Source organism: Papio anubis, chromosome 5 (assembly GCF_008728515.1).
Source record: "Papio anubis isolate 15944 chromosome 5, Panubis1.0, whole genome shotgun sequence".
NCBI lineage: Eukaryota > Metazoa > Chordata > Mammalia > Primates > Cercopithecidae > Papio > Papio anubis.
Genome location: NC_044980.1, coordinates 31,759,292 through 31,782,716, shown reverse-complemented (window position 1 = coordinate 31,782,716; position 23,425 = coordinate 31,759,292). Strand labels below are relative to the sequence as shown.

The 23,425-nt window shown below is 43.8% G+C and overlaps 3 protein-coding genes across 3 annotated transcripts in view; all 3 read right to left on the bottom strand.

Moving 5' to 3' along the window:
* SUB1 (SUB1 regulator of transcription) overlaps positions 1–2,805 on the bottom strand; it is a 67,609-nt gene extending 64,804 nt beyond the window's left edge. Inside the window, exon 1 of the mRNA XM_021939264.2 lies at positions 2,716–2,805. The gene's annotated coding sequence lies outside the window, so the exon portion shown is untranslated. The remainder of the gene's footprint in view (positions 1–2,715) is intronic.
* Positions 2,806–10,314: 7,509 nt separating this feature from the next.
* LOC110743590 (transmembrane protein 183B-like) lies at positions 10,315–10,756 on the bottom strand (the record flags this gene model as incomplete). Its single annotated transcript, XM_021940120.2, is given in 2 exon segments — positions 10,315–10,357; positions 10,359–10,756. Coding segments are annotated over 2 exon segments (441 nt in total), but the record flags the coding sequence as incomplete, so codon positions are not given.
* Positions 10,757–10,790: 34 nt separating this feature from the next.
* Positions 10,791–23,425, bottom strand: part of LOC101016179 (transmembrane protein 183A-like) — a 36,954-nt gene continuing 24,319 nt past the window's right edge. The window contains 2 exon segments of the mRNA XM_031666811.1: positions 10,791–10,883; positions 10,886–11,608. Of these exon segments, the coding sequence (XP_031522671.1) occupies positions 10,806–10,883; positions 10,886–11,608 (801 nt within the window). The 3' untranslated portion in view covers positions 10,791–10,805.

Sequence of the window (23,425 nt, the reverse complement as noted above, 5' to 3'; positions counted from 1 at the left end):
TCTCGAACCTCTGACATCAAGTGATCTGCCCACCTTGGTCCAAAGTGATTTTAAAACCATGAAGGGAGATGGCACTAAAACATTAGAACAGCGGAGCAGGAAAATGAAAACCTTTTTTCAACTTTGGTAGGCTGATATCCATATGCTAAGCCTTGGAACCTATCAATTTTACCTTATTATTTTACCTTGAGTTAAGGATCTTGAGATGAAATTATCCTGAATTATCTGGGTGGACCCTAAACATAATCACAAGTGTACTCATGAGAGGGAAGCAAAGGAGATTTGACAACAGAAGTAGGGGAGGAGATGATGGAAGCCAGAGGTTGGAGTGATTTGAGGAAGGAGTCACCAGCCAAGGAATGCAGAGAGCCTCCAGCAACTAAAAAATGCAAGAAAACAGATCTTCCCTAGAGCTCCCAGAAAAAAAACAGCCCTGCCAACTGACTTTAGTCCAGTGAAACTGATTTTAGACTCCGGCCTCCAGAACTATAAAAGAATAAAGTTGTGCTGTTTTAAGTCAAGTTTGTGGCAATTTGTCATAGCAGCAGTAGGAAATTAATACAACAACCTAAAACTGAACCAACCCAGGGAACATGCTTCCTCTTGATTTCTTGTAAAATGGCATCATTTGTTAAACTCCAAATTTTGTAAGCTACTTTTAGCAAGGCTTGGGACTACAAGTAAGTCCCAAGCATCCTAAAACATACTTTTAACATGACTGCTGGCAGTTTTAGTGGAGCTATTAGTCAGGATATTGGTTCAGCTGCTAACACAGGAAGAATTTTTTTTTTTTTTTTTTTTTTAGACGGAGTCTCATTCTTGTCACCCAGGCTGGAGTGCAAAGGTTTGATTTCAGCTCATTACAACTTCCACCTCTCGGGTTCAAACGATTCTCCCACCTCAGCCTCCCGGGTAGCTGGAATTATAGGCACCCACCATCATGCCTGGCTACTTTTTGTAGAGACGGGGTTTCACCATGTTGGCCAGTCTGGTCTTGAACTCCTGACCTCAGGTGATCTTCCAGCCCTGGCCTCCCAAAGTGCTGGGATTACAGGTGTGAGCTGCCACGCCCAGCGTCCCCCCCGCCTGCCTTTTTTTTTTAAAAGGAGGACTGGTAGTGCAGCTCTGCTTTGAGAGTTTTGCTCAGAAGTAGTTTTCTTTATTTAGCATATTGGATACCTCTCACTTTCTTTTTTTAGTAGTGATAAAATAAGTAGCAATATTTTTATATAAGAGTATGTTTTATTGCACTGCCATTCCTGGGGGTTGTCCTCATCCTCATGGTCCAAGATGACTTGCCACAAATACAACTGCAAGCTAGCCAAGAAAAGAGGGGGAGGCCCAAAGACAGGGCACACCCCAGAAAGCTGCAACACTTCCATTCACAGCGCGCTGGTCAGAACTTGGTCTCTGTCTACACCTACTTGTCAGGGAAGCTGGAAGTCTTTAGTTGAATGCGCACAATTAGAAATACAAAAATAAAAATAAAAGAGCATGTACATACTCTTTTATTTTTGAGATGAGACCATAAGTGGTCTCTGTTTCAGTTCTGTTTTAGAAATGATGACATGAGCATTTAAGTTAAAATCAAGAAGGCTTTAGCATCTCAGGACGAATGACCCTAATATTCAATCCTACTGATGAAACTTAACTCATTCCAGATCTCCCCTTGTCTACTGCCATGGTTTAAGAATTTGTGGGGGCCGAGGGTGGTGGTTCAAGCCTGTAATCACAGCACTTTGGGAGGCCTAGGTGAGTGGATTGCTTGAGCCCAGGAGTTCAAGACCAGCCTAGGCAACAGCCTGGGCAACATCCTTACTAAAAATACAAAAACTAGCTGGGTGTGGTGGCACGCACCTGTTGTCCCAGCTACTCGAGAGGCTGAGATGGGAGCATCACTTGAACCCAGAAGGTCGAGGCTGCAGTGAGTCGTGATCATGCCTGGGTGACAGAATGAGACCCTGTCTCAAAAAAAAAAAAAAAAGAATTTGTGGGGAGGGTAGCAGCAGATTCTGCAATATGTAAGAAAGAAACAAATGGTGCCCTTCCCCATTACCTTCCCCTCATGCCCAGGGCACCTCTTTGAAATAATAGTGCTCTGGGAAGACACTGAAACAATGCATTGCTCAGAGGAAGCAAACCCATACTGCTTTGCAGATAGGCACAGTAATTCTTGGGGATTCCCAAGGCTGCTGAGTTTATTTCTCCTGTGAGTTATGCTGAAAACCCCCAACCCTTGGTAAATAACCTGAACCAGTCTTGTTGCTACATTGCTTGGTAGATTTCAGAGTCACTCACTGCAGGACACAGAGGCTGGAACATTCCACTCACTAAGTGAGAAGCCATTTTCAACTACACCCTGTAGTTCACAGTGTTATCTGGAGCCAGAGTGAATGCCAGTTGCCATGGCACTGCTTTAAATTGTGCCTGTGCTAACACATCTCATCACAATGTCACATGCTGCTCCCATACACTAGATAGATAGAGCCACATCTATCTCTTCCTCTTGTTTACCAATTGATGCCTGAGCTCTGCACTAGGAATCGAGATACATCAGCCAGAAAGCAAATCATGTGGATGCCACACCTCCCTAGTACATTTATAAGGGGTTGAAAACACCTGAATTAGGCAACAAGCGATCTGAGTTCTACTCACAGTTCTCCACTCTGTGGCTTTGGACAAATTCCTTAAAATCTCTGACCCTTGGTTCCTCACCTGTACAATGAATGAGATGGAGTAGAATATCTCTGCAGTATCTTCCTGATGTAATGTCTCTGATTCCTGCACGCAGTTTTGAAGCAGCGGAAGCTCTGCAGAGAATCAACATCAAAGTGTGAGTAAGGCAATTCCTGTAAGCAGTTGCACGGCCCTGCCCTGCTGACTGTTTCTGAAATTCCCCTCCACCATCTCTGAGCTGTTAGGGATTTGTTTTGAGTTAATTTTCTGGCAAGATGCCACTTGCCAAAAGGTCCCTACTGGCGCACTAAGAGGACTGTTTTCAGCTTGGAGTATTATTTGCCTTGGAAATGCTTTCTTCTCAAGCTAGTCACTGGTTCAGTGCTCACAATTTTGGTCACAAAGATAGCTATACCTCTGAATAAAGTAAGTTCTGAAACTAGACACTTTGGGATGCAGAGGTGGGAGAATCACTTGAGTTCAGCAGTTCAAAACCAGCCTTGGCAACATAGTGAGACCCATCTCTACTAAAAATACAAAAATTAGCCAGGTGTGGTAGCATGTGCCTGTAGTCCCAATTGCATCACTTGAGCCCAGGAGGTCAAGGCTGCTGTGAGCCAGAATGCAATGGCTGGGCAACAGAGCGACACCCTGTCTCAAAACTAAATAAATAAACTAGAAAAAGACATATATGTGAGTCTGGCTTTTGGACGTGTTTTATAGAGTAGTATCTCATGAGACCAAGGGACAAAGCAGTTCTGATACTCGTCTAACTAGCGTGCAGCTGGTCTCATTAGCTGGTCTCATTTCATACTTGCATTGTCCTGCCCCCTAGCACTCATCTGTTGTTTGTAAAAACTGGGCTCTTGCTGGGTGCGGTGGCTCATGCCTGTAATCCCAGCACTTTGGGAGCCTAAGGCAGGCAGATCACAAGATCAGGAGTTCAAGACCAACCTGGCCAATATGGTGAAACCCCGTCTCTACTAAAAATACAAAAATTAGCCTGGTGTGGTGGTGCGTGCCTGTAGTCCCAGATACTCAGGAGGCTGAGGCAGAAGAATCACTTGAACCCAGGAGGCAGAGGTTGCAGTGAGCCGAGATTTCACCACTGCACTCCACCCTGGGCAACAGAGTGAGACTCCGTCTCAAAAAAAAAAAAAAAAACTGGGCTCTCACTTTCAAATTCTCCTTTACAGCCTATCTCAATTATTTGTGAAAATCCTCACATGGGTTCTTATGTATAATCCACAAACAAAAATTTGGCCTGAGATGTAAGGGTAACAAGGGTAATAGAGCGTCTTGGCTCAAACCAGGGATATGCAACTCATAGGAAAAAAAAAATCTAGGGCCTTGATAGCAATCATCGTCTTTTTTATTTTTGAGACAGGGTCTCGCTCTGTCACCCAGGCTGGAGTGCAGTGGTGCGATCTCGGCTCACTACAGCCTCAACCTCCTGGACTCAAGCCATCCTCCCACCTCAGCCTCCCAAGTAGCTGGGACCACAGGCACATGCTATCATGCATGGTGAATTGTTGTTGTTGTTGTTGTTGCTGTTGTTGTTTTGAGACAGAGTCTCGCTGTATTGCCCAGGCTGGAGTGCAGTGGTGCAATCTTGGCTCACTGCAACCTCCACCTCCAGGGTTCAAGTGATTCTTTTGTCTCAGCCTCCCTAGTAGCTGGGACTACAGGTGTGCACCACCAAGCCTGGCTAATTTTTGTATTTTTAGTAGAGACGGAGGGGTGGGGGTGGAGGGTTTGCCACATTGGCCAGGCTGGTCTTGAACTCCTGACCTCAGCCTCCCAAAGTGCTGGGATTACAGGCATAAGCCACTGTGCCCGACCCAGACTCTGTGCATTTTTTGCAGAGACAGGATCTCACCATATTGCCCAGGGTGGTCTTGAACTCCTGGGTTCAAGCGATCCTCCAGCCTTAGCCTCCCAAAGTGCTGGGATTAGAGGCATGAGCGACTATGCCATGCCACAATCACCATCTTGATAACAAGGTTTGTCCACCTCAGTTTGCCTGATAGGGAGTGAGAGGAAAATCTAGACAGACTTCACAGAGAAGATGAAACATTGGCTGGCTCTCAAAGAATGAAGGCTGGATCCAGTGATGATGGCTTTGGGGGAAGACCTGATGAAGCAGATAGATGCCCATGCTTTGCCCCTGAACTGACTGACCTCCCCTTTCCAAACTTCAGTTGGAGCACTTGTACATTCATTCTATATTTTTCAGTCTTCTATCTTTTAAAATGTCCTAATCTTAGAATTAAGGCAAAAAGATAATTGTATGTCCTTTCACTGTCATGCTGGATCTTTGTCCGAACAGGTCCACCCAAGTGTTATTCATCTGGAGAATGTACCTTTGTTTGACTCGTTAATTATTATTATTAGGGTCCAGATTCTAGGAAGTTACCTGTTAACTTGTAGGTTTTTTGAGACGGAGTCTGGCTCTGTCAGCCTCGGCTGGAGTGCAGTGGCCGGATTCCCGCTCACTGCAAGCCTCCTGGTTTTCCATGCCCATTCTCCTGCCTCAGCCTCCCGAAAGTAGCTGGGACTACAGCAGCTCACCGGGTTAGTTTTTATTTTTTTTAGTAGAGACGGGTTTCACCAAAACCGCCAGGATGGTCTCGACCGACCTCAGTGATCCTACTCTGGCTCCCCGGGCCTCCCAAAGTGCTGATTACAGGCTTGAGCCACCGCGCCCGCAACTTGTAGGTTTTTGTCTGTTAGAGATGCAAGTGATTCCTATTCTGTATAAAAGACAATCCTAAACATTATAGTTTATTCACCTGTAGGACATAAATTAGATTTCCCTTTAACCTAGCTAACTTATTTCAGCATGTCTTTTCTGCTATATAAACCTCTGTTCCATGAATTCTCCTTTACCCAGATTTATAATCTCTCTGGTCCCTTCATTAAATGTGTTAGATTAGTATTTGACACATGCTCACTATATATTTGATGACAGCATGTTTTTAACTCTTAGAGGGAGACTCAGCCTAAAAAAATAAAGAAAATTATCCTTTGGCATTCATTTAACAAATATTTATCGAACAACTTTTTTTTTCTTTTTTTTTTTTTAAGATGGAGTCTCGGCCCGTCGCCCAGGCTGGAGTGCAGTGGCGCAATCTCGGCTCACTGCAACCTCTGCCTCCCAGGTCCCAGTTCAAGGAATTCTCCTGTCTCAGCCTCCCAAGTAGCTGGGATTACAGGTGCGTGCCACCACACCCAGCTAATTTTTGTATTTTTAGATGGGGTTTCGCCATGTTGGCCAGGATGGTCACGAACTCCTGACCTCAAATGATCCACCTGCCTTGGCCTCCCAAAGTGTTGGGATTACAGGTGTGGGCCACCGCACCCGGCCTATTGAACAACTATTATAGGCATCTTAGTCTGTTTAGGCTGCTAGAACAGAATACCATAGACTGGGTAGCTTATAAACAACAGAAATTTATTTCTAACAGTTCTGGTGATTGGAAGTTCAAGATTACAACACTGGCATATTTGGTATCTAGTGATAGCCTACTTACTGTTTCACAGATGGCCTCACAAGGCAAAAGGGGCAAAGGAGCTCTCTGGAGCTCCTTTTATGAGGACACTTATTCTATTTATGAAGGTACTACCCTCAAGACCTGATCAATTCCCAAAGACCTACATCTCCTAATATCATCACACTAGGGGTTAGGAGTTCAACATATAAATGTTGAGGGAAGCCTGGGCAACAATGGCAAAACCTCATCTCTACCAAAAAAATATATATATATAAATACATATATCTAGTGTATATATAGCACATATATAGTACATATATAGTGTGTATATATACATATATAGTACATATATATAGTGTGTATATATATACACACACATGCGCGCGCACACACACACACACGCATACACACAAAAATCGGCCTAGCATGGTGGTACCCAGTAGCTGCCAAGTCCCAGCTACTTGGGGGGCTAACCCTCAGGGATCACTTGAGCCCCAGGGGTCAAGGCTGGAGTGAGCCATATTTGCCCTACTGCAAAGGGTCTCAGTTTGTCACCCTGTCTCAAAAAAAAAAAAGAAAAAAGAAAATACAGGGGGAGATATTACAGAGAACAAAATACATGTGGTCTCTGCCCTCACACAGCAAACATTCTAAAGGAAGAAAGATTGCAAATACATCAATAAATTATAGACTATGATTAGGGCAATTAAGAAAAATACGTAAAGTGCTGTGACAGAGATTATTGGGGTAGGCAGTCACAGCAGGCCTCTCTGAGAAGGTGACATGAAGCTGAGACTTGCAAGACAGAAGCCAGTTCTGCAAAGAGGGAGCAGGGAAAGGTTCCAAGAAGGAAGCAACAAGCACAGTGGCCCTGCAGTGGAGCCAGCTTCAGAGTGTCCTGGGAACTAGAAGGCCAGATGACAAGGGTGGGATCCATCAAAGGCAAGATGGCCTGAGATGTAGTCAAAGAGGTAGTGTGGAAATTAAACTTTTAATGTCAGGACTTGTCATTACTAAGAACTAAGGAAGGAAGAAGGGGGCTGATCGCCACCTAGACTGGGTGGCCTTCACATCTTAATTATTTTATTATACTATTTTATTTTTGATACAGGGTCTCACTCTGTCACCCAGGCTCGAGTGCAGTGGTTCGAACATGGCTCACTGCATCCTTGACCTCCTCCTGGACTCAGGTGATCCTCCCACCTCAGCCTCCTGGGTACCTGGGACTACAGACACACACCACCAAGTGTGACTAATTTTTTGCGTTTTGTGTAGAGTTGGGATTTCACCATTTTACCCAGGCTGGTCTTGAACTCCTAGGCTCAAGCAATCTGCCCACCTTAGACTCCCAAAATGCTAGGATTACAGGTGTGAGCCACCATGCCTGACCACAACTTAGTTATTTTAATACATCAGATTATCGGCTTTCTTTTAGCTTTCTTAATGTTAATATCTTACATACCATGGTGCAGTACATTTTTCAAAAATAAAAGATTGATCCTGGTACAATACTATTAACTATTCTACTAAACTCAGATTCTTCCAATTTCTCCAGTTTTTCCACTATATTATTTTCTCTGTTCCAGGATACCACATTGCATCATTGGTCATATCTCTTTAGTCCCCTCTAATCTGTGACAGTTTCACAGTCTTTCCTTGTTTTTCTTGACCTTGGCACTCCCAAAGAGTGCTGGGGATTTTGTAGACTGTTTCTCAATTTGAATTTTTCTGATGTTTTCTCATGATTAGACTCAGGTTATGAATTTTAAGGACGAAACAACAGAGGTCATGTGACAAGCATTCTTTTACTTCTTTTTTTTTCATTCTTGGCTGACCAAAAAAAAAAAGCCTGGCTGAGAACTGTCTTGTGACACTCAGGGGAGGAGAGATTTTGTAATATTCAGGTGAAGAAGGGGAAGGTTTTCATGAAACTGAGGTGGGGAGAAGGATTTAATGTTATTTCACAAAGAGGGAGAAACATGATCATAAGTGAGTAAGTTCAAAAGTCTGGCTTTGGGTCGGGTGTGGTGGCTCACGCTTGTAATCTCAGCACTTTGGGAGGCCAAGGCAGGTGGATCACCTGAGGTCAGGAGTTCAGGACCAGCCAGGGCAACATGGCAAAACCTTGTCTCTATTAAAAATACAAAAAATCAGCCAGGAGTGATGGCACACACCTGTAATCCCAGCTACTCAGGAGGCTGAGACACGAGAATCACTTGAACCCGGGAGGTGGATGTTGCATTGAGCTGAGATCATGCCATTGCACTCCAGCCTGGGTGACAGAGCGAGACTCCGTCTCTAAAACAAGTCTGGCTTCAGTCAAATACTCTGATAGCATGTATATCAAATAGGACACAGTGTCCAGCAAAATTTTTAAAAGCTGGGGTTTCGCTAAGGTTTGAACCCTTTCTCTCATGGGGAGTTTAAGTCGTGTGAAGCTCTATTGTGGGGTTGTTTCTGTTCATCAGTAGGTAAAGATAGTGTCGCACACAATTAGATTTGAAGTGATTCCAAGACTAGGGGAAGTTGGCAAAGGGTTTTAGACCAGAGACTGGTATTCCGAGCTGAAGAAACAGTATAGTGAAAGGCATGCAGGTGTGAGGGAGCACTTGGCATATTCAAGTAATTGGATTGCTTGAAGGGTAGGATGAGCAAGGGAAGCAGTGAGAGATAACATTAGAAAAGAGTCAGGGGCCACAGCAGGAAGGGCCTTCTACACCATGTGAAGGTATTCGGGATCTTATAAATGATCCAGAAGTCAACAATTCACTTCATTCTGAACCATGGTCCAAAGCCCAGCCCAATCCAATTACCTTGCAAGTTTAAGTCACACATTTCAGGCAAAGGTAAGGGGCAAGTTCACCATTTGCTCAGGCAACATTCCTTATCAGTTGGTCAAGACTATTAGCTAATATGTTATGGAAAACAGCACCTTGTTACTATTGGATCGGCCATCACCAATATTTATTTTGTGCTACTGAAAGGAGTGGTTGTGTGTCTCAGACATCCTCATTCATTTCTTGTACTGACTGTGTGATTACATGTTCTCTTTTTCTCTAGATCTTTCTATCTTCTCCTTTATAGTTGCCTTGGCACCTTCCACTAATCATTAAATGTTGATTCAACCTCAAGCCCTTTTCTCACCCTATGCTCTTCCTCCCTATATGATTTTATCTAGCCTTGAGCTTCCCTTGCTAACCATGTCCTGAAAATTTGTTTGTTTGTTTATTTATTTTCTTGAGACAGAGTCTTGCTCTGTTGCCCAGGCTGGAGTACAGTGGCTCAATCTCGGCTCACCGCAACTTGCGCCTCCCAGGTTCAAGCAATTCTCCTGCCTCGGCATCCTGAGTAGTTGGGATTGCAGGTGCCTGCCACCACACCCAGCTAATTTTTGTACATTTAGTAGAGACAGGGTTTTGCCATGTTGGCCAGGCTAGTTTCAAACTCCTGACCTCAGGTGATCTGCTTGCCTCAGTCTCCCAAAGTGCTGAGATTACAGGCGTGAGCCACCGTGCCTGGCCAACGTCCTGAAAATTTAAAAATCTATTCCACCTGAATTGCCACCTAAAGCTCTAGGCTGTACTTTTAACTGGTTCCTGGCTTCTGACCCTTCTGTAACACATGAACCTCAAGCTCAGCATGTTCAAAACAAAACTTTGAGGGGTCGGTGGCTCACACCTGTAATCTCAGCACTTTGGGAGGCCAAGGCAGGCGTATCACAAGTTCAGGAGATTGAGACCATCCTGGCTAACACAATGAAACCCCATCTCTACCAAAAATACAAAAAACTAGCTGGGCGAGGTGGCGGGCGCCTGTAGTCCCAGCTACTCGGGAGGCTGAGGCAAGAGAATGGCATAAACCCGGGAGCGGAGCTTGCAGTGAACCGAGATCCCGTCACTGCACTCCAGCCTGGGCGACAGAGCGAGAATCCGTCTCAAAAAATAAATAAATAAATATGTTTACAAATCATAGTAATTGTTTTTCCTCTTGATTCAACATTTCTCCCTCCCCTAACAGGAGCCCTAGAGCCTGAAGAGCATGTACATTACTAACCAAATATACAATCCAGCCGCCCTGTCCAAACAGGAATCTGATTACTAATGGACGAGAATCAGGGCTGCCCTCAAGGGATGGGAAGCAGTAACTATGATCTCAGGGAGAATGGGTACTGAGGGTGCCACCAGTCAGAGTCAAAAGCTGTGCACTGGGTCCAGGATGACTTGTGCACCCTGTTCACTGTGCAGTTTCCGACCACCACAGACAGGGGAATCTTGGAACACCAGTCTCACTCGATGATGCCACATGTCCGTGCTCACATTGATAGTAAACAGAGTGAATATCATTCCCATGACAATGGGTATAAAGATGAAATTGAGGGTGGTGACCTGCAGTAGGCAGCAGTCCTGGTATGGATTAGTATGAACATCTTGGTACTGAACGGGAGGCTGCAATCCTCCTGTACACTTGCTCTTTAACCTAGGGGACTGTTTTTTTAACTTGAAGTTGAATTTCCACATTGGTTCCTGTCTTTTCCCAACAATCTTTCTGCACCAGAAAAGTAAGTATTTGGAATTCTTTAATGTGCTTTAAAGCACATTAAAGCACCAGAAAGTGCCAGAAAGTACCAGAAATTCTTTAAAGCACCAGAAAGCTGGGGGTGCTTTCTGGAATGGCTGGATTCTTGGAGATTGGAGCAGCAAATGGCTCATACATATATGGTACAGAGATCGGATCACACAAGCCCGGAGACAGCGCAGCTTCTCCATTGACTCTGGTCTCAGACGCAAAGGCAGGGAAGCATCCAGCGTGTAGTGCCTTCGGTACAACCTGATCCAAAAGGCAGCAGTGCAAATGACAGTCCAAGCATTCTTACAAATCAGAGAAAATTTCACAAGGTCCTCAAGACGGATATAGGAAGCCAGCAACAGCGAAATATCCATGGGATACTCCTCTCCTCCAGCCCGCTCCAGTTCTTCTTTGTGCCTCTTGCTTTTCTTTTTTCTGGAGACAGTTCTCTCACGGATGCTTTCCTTCTGGGCGTCCATCTCATCACTGCTGTCGATGATGTCACAGGGCTCACCAGCCCCAGAAAGAGCTTCCTCTGCAGGAACCTGAGAGGCTTCCAAGCCACAAAGAGATTTTACTTCCTGCTGAACAGCGTTGGCTACGGCTTTCTTGACTCGTCCAGACCTCACGACCGGCGGATCCGAGTTGGCGTAATCCGTCTCGGTCACTCGGCCGAAGCAGGCGTCGTGGGCCTGGAACTTGGGTCGCTTTCCTCCGTTGGGCATGGCGACCGTACCGGGGCGTGGCCTGCCTAGCGGGCGGGGCCCGGGGTCCTGTCTCCCGGGTGAGAGCCGGCCCCGGAAGCCGCACGCCAGCTCCGCCCGGCTCCGCGGCCATCCCACACCGGAGGCCGCTAACTCGCCTACGACTGGCTATTTTTTGTATTTTTTGTAGAGACGGGGTTTCTTCATGGCCTCAAACTCCTGAGCTTAAATCCTCCCGCCTCAGGCCCCGATGAGCCACTATGCCCGGCCAAATTTGTCGATTTTTATACCCATGTTTTCCCCTTTTCCCCATATACTTGATGTCACCTCTTCATCTCTCATCTGAACTATTATTTCATCATAGGACTTACCACTCTCTGTAGTGATTTATTCGGATTAGATCTATGTTGAGGAATAGGCACCGGATGCTCTGTGGCGCTAGTTCTTACCCATATATGTATGAAACCTGGGCAAGCCCCATAGTTTATCTTTCATTCTAAGAGGTAAAAAATATTCCGATCACGGCCGGACGTGGTGGCTCACTCCTGTAATCTCAGCACTTTGGGAGGCCGGGGCAGGCAAATCACTTAAGGCCAGGAGTTCAAGACCAGCCTGGCCAAGATGGTGAAACCCTGTCTTTACTAAAAATACAAAAATTAGCTGGGCGTGGGGGCTCGCACCTGTAATCCCAGCTACTCAGGAGGCTAGAGCAGGAGAATCACTTGAGCCTGGGAGGCAGAGGTTGCAGTAAGCCGAGATCAGCCATTGCACTCCAGGCTGGGCAACAAGAGCAAAACTCTGTCTCAAAAAAAAAAAAAAGAAAAGAAAAGAAAGAAAATATTCTGATTGCTTTCAGCCACATGAAAAACTAATGTTAGAAATTAGTATGTCTGATGCAGTATAATAATCGGAACTCTTGACTTTATGTCAACTTAAAGCACCTTCCTTTCCTCAGCGTGGCCTGCTCAAGGCAGAAGCTTGCAGTCAAGAAGAGGGTGATTGTCTGCTTCTCTTTTTCCCCTGGGAGCCTGTCCTCCACGGCCTGCACTTTCTGGGACTTCTAACCCTTCAGGCTTGGAGTTTCTCTGAACATGTTAAATGATTTGAGCTGATGCTTCTCTCCTGGTTACTCCGATGGGCTAGCCAGGAAGCTCTCTGACTGTTCCTCTTCACTTGGAGGTGGGGGATGGCCTCTGCTTTGGTTGGTCACTCATCACCACTGGCAACCTTAGCATGGGGTGGCCATCTCCACAGGGACTCTCTCTCTGTTGTGTCCCATCACACCCTCAGGCAGTCCTCTTGGGCAAGATCTCTTTTTCTCTTTTTTAAAAACAGGGTCTTGCTATGTTGCCTAAGCTGGAGTGCAGTGGCTATTCATAGGTGGGATCATAGCTCGCTGTGGCCTCCAACTCCTGGGCTCAAGCAGTCCTCCTGCCTCAGCCTCCCAAGTAGCTGGGACTATAGTCACACCCCACAGTGCCAGGCAAAATCTCTTTATAAATGATGCCAGGTCAGAATTCATACATCATGTTTCACCTCTGGTCCCAGAAAATAAGCACCTTAGACCCACTGCTTGGGGAGCGCAGCTGCTTCTAAGGCAGCCTCGAAACCTTTTTTTTTCAATGACAAATTTATTGAGATATAATGCACGTATCATAAAATTCAGCACTGAAGCACATTTCCATGGGTGTTAACATATTCACAAGGTTGCATAACCATCCCCTCTTTCTAATTTCAAATATTTTCATCACTCCAAAAAGAAACCCCTGACGCATTAGCAATCATTCTGCATTCCCTCCTTCTTCTAACCTCTGGAAACCACCAATCTGCTTCCTGTTTCTATGAATTTTTTATTCTGGACATTTCATATAAATGGAACTGTACAAGATGTAGTCTTTTGTGTCTGCCTTCTTTAACTTAGCATTATGTTTTCAAGGTTCATCCATGTTGTGGCATGAATCAGAACACCATTTCTTTTTATGACTGAAACTATTCCATGGTTTGGAGATACCACATTTTGTTTATTTATGTTTGTTTATCGATGGACATTTGGGTTGTTTCCGTTTGTTGGTTATTATGAATAATGCTACTATGAGCATTCATGTGCAAGTTTTTGTATGGACATATGTTTTCATTTCTCTTGGGCATATACATAGGAGCACAATTGCCTGGTCATATGGTGACTCTATGTTTAAATTTTTGAGGAACTGCCAAACTGTTTTCCAAAATGGCTGCACCATTTTACAATCCCATCGCAATGTATGAGGGTTTCTAATTTCTCCATATCCTGGCCAGTGCTTCCTATTTTGTTTTCTTTGTTATTTTACACATCTAGCAGACATGAAGTAGTATTTCACTGAGGCTTTGATTTGCATTTTCCCAAACTACCAGATGATGTTCAGCAGCTGTTCATGTACTTACTAGTCCCTTGTATATCTTCTTTAGAGAAAGTCTATTCAAATCCTTTGCCCATTGTTTTTCAACTTCTATTTTTGTTCAGGGGGTACATGTCCAGGTTTGACACATTAGTAAATTGTGTGTCACTGAGGTTTGGTGTACAAATGATCCCATCACCCAGGTAGTGGGCATAGGTAGTTTTTCAACCCTCACCCTTCTTCCATCCTCCCTCCTCTAGTAGCCCCCAGTGTCCGTGGACAAGGCAGCTCCTGCCTATGAGCCCAGCATTTGGAAGGCCAGGGAAGGAGGATTGCTTTTGCCCAAGAATTTGAGAACAGCCAGGACAACATAGTGAGACTCTGTCTCTACAAAAAAAAAAAAAAAAAAAAGTTGTCTTTTTAAAAAATTTATCCAGGTATGGTGGCACATGCCTGTAATCTTAGCTACTCAGGAGGCTAAGTTGGGAGGATCACTTGATCCCTGGAGGTTAAGGCTACAGTGAGCTGTGATTGTGCCACTGCATTCCAACCTGGGTGACAGAGTGAGATCTTGTCTCAAAATTAATTAATTCTCACTCTGTCCCCAGTGTTATTATCCCTTGTTATGTCCTTGTGTACTCAATATTTAGCGCCCACTTATAAGTTAGAACATGTGGTGTTTGGTTTTCTGTTCCTGCATTAATTCACTTAGGATAATGGCCTCCACCTGCATCCATGTTACTGCAAAGGACATGATTTCATTCTTTTTTATGGCTGCATAGTATTCCATGGTGTATATGTACCACATTTTCTTTATCTAGTTCACCGTTCATTGGCACCTAGGTTGATGCATTGTCTTTGCTATGGTGAAAGTGCTGTGATAAACATACGAGCGCACATGTCTTTTTGGTAGAATGACTTACTTTCCTTTGGGTATATACCCAGTAATAGGATTGCTGGGTTGAATGGTAGTCCTGTTTTAAGTTGAGAAATCGCCAAACCCTTTTCCATGGGGACTGAACTAATTTACATTCCCACCAACAGTGTATAAACATTCCCTTTTCTGTGCAACCTCAGCAACATCTGTCATTTTATGACTTTTTTTTTTTTTTTTTTTTTTTTTGAGACGAGTCTCACTCTGTCACCCAGGCTGGAGTGCAGTGACGTGATCTTGGCCGCCTGGGTTCATGCCATTCTCCTGCCTCAGCCTCCCGAGTAGCTGGAACTACAGGCACCCGCCCAGCTAATTTTTGTATTTTTAGTAGAGACAGGGTTTCACTGTGTTAGCCAGATGGTCTCGTTCTCCTGACCTCACGATTCGCCCACCTCGGCCTCCCAAAGTGCTGGGATTACAGGCATGAGCCACTGCGCCTGGCCCATTTTTTGACTTTTTAATAGCCAACCAGAGTGACAAGAGATGGTATCTAATTGTGGTTTTGATTTGTATTTCTTTAATGATTAGTGATGTTGAGCATTTTTTCATGTATTTGTTGGCTGCATGTATATCATCTTTTTTTTTTTAAATTATACTTTATGTTCTAGGGTACATGTGTACAACGTGCAGGTTTGTTACATATGTATACATGTACCATGTTGGTGTGCTACACCCATTAACTCATTATTTACATTAGGTATTTCTCCTAATGCTATTCCTCCCCTCTCCCCCCACCTGACAGCAGGCCCCAGTGTGTGATGTTCCCCTTCCTGTGTCCAAGTGTTCTCATTGTTCAATTCCCACCTATGAGTGAGAACATGTGGTGTTTGGTTTTCTGTTCTTGCGACAGTTTGCTGAGAATTATGATTTCCAGCTGCATCCATGTCCCTACAAAGGACATGAACTCATCCTTTTTTAATGGCTGCATAGTATTCCATGGTGTATATGTGCCACGTTTTCTTAATCCAGTCTGTCATTGCTGGACATTTGGGTTGGTTCTAAATCTTTGCTATTGTGAATAGTACTGCAATAAACATACATGTGCATGTGTCTTTATAGCAGCATGATTTATAATCCTTTGGGTATATACTCAGTAATGGAATGGCTGGGCCAAATGGTATTTCTAGTTCTAGATCCTTGAGGAATCGCCACACTGTCTTCCACAATCGTTGAACTAGTTTACAGTTCCATCAACAGTGTAAAAGTGTTCCTATTTCTCCACATCTCTCCAACACCTGTTGTTTCCTGACTTTTTAATGATTGTCATTCTAACTGGTATGAGATGGTATCTCATTGTGGTTTTGATTTGCATTTCTCTGATGGTTAGTGATGACAAGCATTTTTTCATGTGTCTGTTGGCTGCATAAATGTCTTCTTTTGAGAAGTGTCTGTTCATATCCTTTGCCCACTTTTTGATGGGGCTGTTTGTTTTTTTCTTGTAAATTTGAGTTCTTTGTAGGTTCTGGATATTAGCCCTTTGTCAGATGAGTAGATTGCAAAAATTTTCTCCCATTCTGTAGGTTGCCTGTTCACTCTGATGGTAGTTTCTTTTGCTGTGCAGAAGCTCTTTAGTTTAATGAGATCCCATTTGTCAATTTTGGCTTTTGTTGCCATTGCTTTTGGTGTTTTACACATGAAGTCCTGGCCCATGCCTATATTCTGAATGGTATTACCTAGGTTTTCTTCTAGGGTTTTTATGGTTTTAGGTCTAACATTTAAGTCTCTAATCCATCTTGAATTAATTTTTGTGTAAGGCGTAAGGAAAGGATCCAGTTTCAGCTTTCTACTTATGGCTAGCCAGTTTTCCCAGCACCATTTATTAAGTAGGGAATCCTTTCCCCATTTCTTGTCTTTGTCAGGTTTGTCAAAGATCAGATGGTTGTAGATGTGGGGTATTATTTCTGAGGGCTCTGTTCTGTTCCATTGGTCTATATCTCTGTTTTGGTACCAGTATCATGTTGTTTTGGTTACTGTAGCCTTGTAGTATAGTTTGAAGTCAGGTAGCGTGATGCCTCCAGCTTTGTTCTTTTGGCTTAGGATTGTCTTGGCAATGTGGGCTCTGTTTTGGTTCCACATGAACTTTAAAGTAGTTTTTTCCAATTCTGTGAAGAAAGTCACTGGTAGCTTAATGGGGATGGCATTGAATCTATTACCTTGGGCAGTATGGCCATTTTCATGATATTGATTCTTCCTATCCATGAGCATGGTATGTTCTTCCATTTGTTTGTGTCCTCTTTTATTTCATTGAGCAGTGGTTTGTAGTTCTCCTTGAAGAGGTCCTTCACATCCCTTGTAAGCCAGATTCCTAGGTATTTTATTCTCTTTGAAGCTATTGTGAATGGGAGTTCACTCATGATTTGGCTCTCTGTTTGTTTGTCTATTATTGATGTATAGGAATGCTTGTGATTTTTGCAAATTGATTTTGTATCCTGAGACTTTGCTGAAGTTGCTTATCAACTTAAGGAGATTTGGGGCTGAGACAATGAGGTTTTCAAAATATACATCTGCAAACAGGGACAATTTGGCTTCTTCTTTTCCTAATTGCATACCCTTTATTTCTTTCTCTTGCTTACAGTTGCCTGTGAATTTCCAACACTATGTTGAATAGGAGTGGTGAAGGGCATCCCTGTCTTGTACCCAGTTTTCAAGGGAATGCTTCCAGTTTTGCCATTCAGTGTCCGTGGCTGTGGGTCTGTCATAAATGGCTCTTATTGTTAGAATCTTTTCCATCAATGCATTTATTAGAGTTTGTAGCATGAGGGCTGTTGAATTTTGTCAAGGCCTTTCCTCTGCATCTATTGAGATAATCATGTGGTGCTTTGTCTTTGGTTCTGTTTATATGATGGATTATGTTTATTGGTTACATATGTTGAACCAGCGTGCATCCCAGGGATGAAGCCCACTTGATCATGGATTTGGTTTGCCAGTATTTTACTGAGGATTTTTGCATCGATGTTGTTATCAGGATATTGGTCTAAAATTCCTACTTTGTTGTGTCTCTGCCAGGCTTTGGGTATCAGGATGATGTTGGCCTTCTCATAAGTTAGGGAGGATTCCCTCTTTTTCTATTGATTAGAATAGTTCAGAAGGAATGGTACCAGCTCCTCCTTGTACCCTCTGGTAGGAATTAGGCTGTGAATTCGTCTGGTCCTGGACTTTTGGTTGGTAGGCTATTAATTGTGCCTCAATTTCAGAACCTGTTATTGGTCTGTTCAGGGATTCAACTTCTTCCTGGATTTGGTCTTTTGGAGAGTGTGTAATGATAGGAATTTATCCATTTTAAATCTAAGTTTCTAGTTTATTTGCATAGAGGTGTTTATAGTATTCTCTGATGGTGGTTTACAGCTATTTCTGTAGGATCAGTGGTGATATCCCTTTATCATTTCTTGTGTGTCTGTTTGATTCTTCTCTCTTTCTTCTTTATAGTCTTGCTAATTGATGTCAATTTTGTTGATCTTTTCAAAAACCAGCTCCTGGATTCATTGATTTTTTTTGAAGGAGTTTTTTTATTGTCTCTATCTCCTTCTGGTTCTGTTTCTGATCTTAGTTATTTCTTGCCTTTACTAGCTTTGAATGTTTGCTCTTGCTTCTTTGGATTCTTTTAATTGTGATGTTAGGGTGTCAATTTTAGATCTTTCCTGCTTTCTCTTGCTTGAGCTTTTAGTGCTACTCTTTTCCCTCTACTGCTTTAAGTATGTCCCCAGAGATTCTGGTTTTGTATCTTTGTTCTCATTGGTTTCAAAGAACGTCTTTACTTCTGCCTTCGTTTCATCATGTACCCAGTAGTCATGAGGAGCAGGTTGTTCAGTTTCCATGTAGTTGAGCAGTTTTGATTGATTTTCTTAATCCTGAGTTCTAGTTTGATTGCACTGTGGTCTGAGAGACAGTTTGTTATAATTTCTGTTTTTTTACATTTGCTGAGGAGTGCTTTACTTCCAATTATGTGGTCAATTTTGGAATAAGTGTGATGTGGTGCTGAGAAGAATGTATATTCTGTCGATTTGGGGTGGAGAGTTCTGTAGATGTCTATTAGTTCTGCTTGGTGTAGAGTTGAGTTCAATTCCTGGATATCCTTGTTAACTTTCTGTCTCATTGATCTGTCGAATGTTGACAGTGGGGTGCTAAAGTCTCCCATTATTATTGTGTGGGGGTCTATGTCTCTTTGTAAGTCTCTAAGGACTTGCTTTATGAATCTGGGTGCTCCTGTTTTGGGTGCATATATATTTAGAATAGTTAGCTCTTCTTGTTGAATTGATCTCTTTACCATTATGTAATGGCCTTCTTTGTCTCTTGATCTTTGTTGGTTTACAGTTTGTTTTATCACAGACTAGGATTACAACCCCTGCCTTTTTTTGTTTTCCATTTGCTTGGTAGATCTTCCTCCATCCCTTTATTTTGAGCCTATATGTGTCTCTGCATGTGAGATGGGTCTCCTGAATACAGCAAACAGATGGGTCTTGACTCTTTATCCAATTTGCCAGTCTGTGTCTTTTAATTGGAGCATTTAGCCCATTTACATTTAAGGTTAATATTGTTATGTGTAAGCTTGATCCTGTCATTATGATGTTAGCTGGTTATTTTGCTCGTTAGTTGATGCAGTTTCTTCCTAGCATCAATGTTCTTTACATTTTGGCATGCTTTTTCAGTGGCTGGTACCAGTTTGTTCCTTTCCATGTTTAGTGCTTCCTTCAGGATCTCTTGTAGGGCAGGCCTGGTGGTGACAAAATCTCTCAGCATTTGTTTGTCTGTAAAGGATTTTATTTCTCCTTCACTTATGAAACTTAGTTTGGCTGGATATGAAATTCTGGGTTGAAAATTCTTTTCTTTAAGAATGTTGAATATTGGCCCCCACTCTCTTCTGGCTTGTAGAGTTTCTGCCAAGAGATCTGCTATTAGTCTGATGGGCTTCCCTTTGTGGGTAACCCGCCTTTTTTCTCTGGCTGCCTTTAAGATTTTTTCCTTCATTTCAACTTTGGTGAATCTGGCAATTATGTGTCTTGGAGTTGCTCTTCTCGAGGAGTATCTTTGAGGCATTCTCTGTATTTCCTGAATTTGAATGTTGGCCTGTCTTGCTAGGTTGGGGAAGTTCTCCTGGATAATATCCTGCAGAGTGTTTTCCAACTTGGTTCCATTCTCCCCATCATTTTCAGGTACACCAATCAGACGTAGATTTGGTCTTTTTACATAGTCCCATATTTCTTGGAGGCTTTGTTCATTTCTTTTTACTCTTTTTTCTCTAAACTTCTCTTCTCACTTCATTTCATTCATTTGATCTTCAATCACTGATACCCTTTCTTCCAGTTAATTGAGTCAGTTCCTGAAGCATGTGCATTTGTCACATAGTTCTAGTGTCATGGTTTTCCGCTCTATCAGGTCATTTAAGGACTTCTCTATATTGGTTATTCTAGTTAGCCATTCGTCAAATCTTTTTTCAAGGTTTTTAGCTTCTTCACAATGGTTTTGAACTTCCTCCTTTAGCTCGGAGAAGTTTGATCATCTGAAGCCTTCTTCTCTCAACTCATCAAAGTCTTTCTCCCTCTAGCTTTGTTCTGTTGCTGGTGAGGAACTGCGTTCCTCTGGAGAGGGAGAGGCACTCTGATTTTTAGAATTTTCAGCTTTTCTGCACTGCTTTTTCCCCATCTTTGTGGTTTTATCTACCTTTGATCTTCGATGATGGTGATGTACAGATGGAGTTTTGGTGTGGATGTCCTTTCTATTTGTTAGTTTTCCTTCTAACAGTCAGGACCCTCAGATGCAGGTCTGTTGGAGTTTGCTCAAGGTCCACTCCAGACCCTGTTTGCCTGGGTATCAGCAGTGGAGGCTGCAGAAGAGTGAATTTTGCTGAACAGCAAATGTTGCTGCCTGATTGTTCCTCTGGAAGCTTCATCTCAGAGGGATACCCAGCCGTGTGAGGTCTGAGGTGTGAGGTGTCAGTCTGCCCCAGTGGGGGTTGTCTCCCAGTTAGGCTACTCAGGGTCAGGGACCCACTTGAGCAGGCAGTCTGTCCGTTCTCAGATCTCAAACTCCATGCTGGGCAAACCACTACTCTCTTCAAAGCTGTCAGACAGGGACATTTGAATCTGCAGAGGTTTCTGCTGCCTTTTGTTTAGCTATGCCCTGTCCCCAGAGGTGAAGTTTACAGAGGCAGGCAGGCCTCCTTGAGCTGCGGTGGGCTCCACCCAGTTCGAGCTTCCCGGCCACTTTGTTTACCTACTCAAGCCTCAGCAATGGCAGGCGCCCTTCCCCCAGCCTGGCTGCTGCCTTGCAGTTAGATCTCAGACTGCTGTGCTAGCAATGAGGGAGGCTCTGTGGGTGTGGGACTCTCTGAGCCAGGTGTGGGACATAATCTCCTGGTGTGGTGTTTGCTAAGACCCTTGGTAAAGCACAGTATTAGGGTGGGAGTGACCCGATTTTCCAGGTGTTGTGTGTCATGGTTTTCCTTGGCTAGGAAAGGGAATTCCCTTCCTCCTCGCACTTCCTGGGTGAAGTGATGCCGTGCCCTGCTTCGGCTCTCACTTGGTGTGCTGTATCCCCCGGTCCTGCACCCACTTGCCGACACGCCCCAGTGAGATGAACCCGGTACCTCAGTTGGAAATGCAGAAATCACCCGTCTTCTGTGTCACTCACGCTGGGAGCTGGAGGCTGGAGCTGTTACTATTCGACCATCTTGGAACCGCCGTCCATGTATATCATCTTTTGAGAAGTGTCTGTTCATGTCCTTTGACCATTTTTTAATGAGGTTGTGTGTTTTTTGCTTGTTGAATTAAGTTCCTTATAGATTCTGGATATCAGACCTTTGTTGGATGCATAGTTTGCAAATATTTTCTCCCATTCTGTAGGTAGGCTGTTTAGTCTGTTTATAGTTTTTTGGTTTGTTTGGTTTTTATTTGTTTGTTTTCACTATGCAGAAATTATTTATTTTAATTAGGTTCCACTTGTCAATTTTTTGTTGCAATTGCTTTTGAGTACTTCATTATAAACTCTTTGCCGAGGCCAATGTCCAGAATAGTGTTTCCTAGGTTTTCTTCTAGAATTTGTAGAGTTTAAGGTCTTACGTTTAAGACTTCAATCCATTGTGAGTTAATTTTTGTATATGGTGAAAGGCAGGAGTCCAGTTTCATTCTTCTGCAAATGGCTAGTCAGTTATCCCAGCACCATTTATTGAATAGGGAGTCCCTTCCACATTGCCTGTTATTGTCAACTTTGTCAAAGATCATATGGTTGTAGATGTGTGGCTTTATTTCTGGGTTCTCTATCCATTGGTCTATGCACCTGTTTTTGTGCCAGTACCATGCTGTTTTAACTTCTGTAGCCTTACAGTTTGAATTCGAGTAGTGTGATGCCTCTAGCTTTGTTCTTTTTGTTTAGGATTGCTTTGGTTGTCCCCTTTTGCCTATTTTTAAACTGGGTTTTTGTGCTTTGGTTGTTGAATTGTTAGAGTTATTTATATATTCTGGATCCTGGCCTCCTTTTTAAAGCTGGCTGAAAGGCATCACCAACTGTGGTTTTGCCCTGGGGATTTTTCAAACTGTAGTAGGCTAGGATGGGGGACCTTTGTCAAGCTTTTTAGATAGTTCTCTTGCAAGTATGGCCCATTAACCACTCTCTCCAAAGAAATCCTTTCTCTCCAATCTTTTTTTTTTTTTTTTTTTTTTCAGACAGGGTCTTGCTCTCTGTCACCCAGACTGGAGTGTGGTAGTATGATCTTGGCTCACAGCAGCCTCAACCTCCCAGGCTCAAGCGATCTTCCCACCTCAGCCTCCTGAGTAGCTGGGACCACAGGCTTGTCCCACCATGCTCGGCTAATTTTTTAATTTTTGTAGAGACAGGGTCTTGCTGTCCAGGCTCATCTTGAACTTCTGGGCTGAGGCAATCCTCCCACCTTGGCCTCCCAAAGTACTGGGATTATAGGCATGAGCCACCATACTCAGACATCGTTTCCAGACTTTTTGATCTTCAACTCAATCTTTTATGACTTTGAGGGGGATAAAGGGACAAGAATAACAAAAAATGTTTTATCTGCTCCCTTTCCAGGTCCCACATAGTTAGGGTGACTAATTTATCATCCAAACCAGAAAACTTTTGAATGAAAGGAGGTACCGGGGCCGGGCGCAGTGGCTCACGCCTGTAATCCCAGCACTTTGGGAGGCCGAGCAGGGTGGATCACGAAGTCAGGAGATCAAGACTATCCTGGCTAACATGGGGAAACCCCGTCTCTACTAAAAATACAAAAAATTAGCCGGGCATGGTGGCGGGCACTTGTAGTCCCAGCTACTCCCGCGGCTGAGGCAGGAGAAGAGCGTGAACCCGAGAGGCGGAGATTGCAGTGAGTGGAGATCGCGCCATTGCCCACCAGCCTAGGTGACAGAGTGAAACTCTGTCTCGAAAGGAAGGAAGGAAGGAAGAAAGGAAGGAAGGAAGGAAGGAAGGAAGGAAGGAAGGAAGGAAGGAAGGAAGGACGGAGGGAGGGAGGGAGGGACGGAGGGAGGTAGGGGCCAGGAGCTGTGGCTCACACCTGTAATCCTAGCACATTGGGAGGCTGAAGTGGGTTGATCACCTGAGGTCAGGAATTCAAAACCAGCCTGGCCAACATGGTGAACCCCCATCTCTACTAAAAATACAGAAAATTAGCCAGGCGTGGTGGTGGACGCCTGTAATCCCAACTACTCGGGAGCC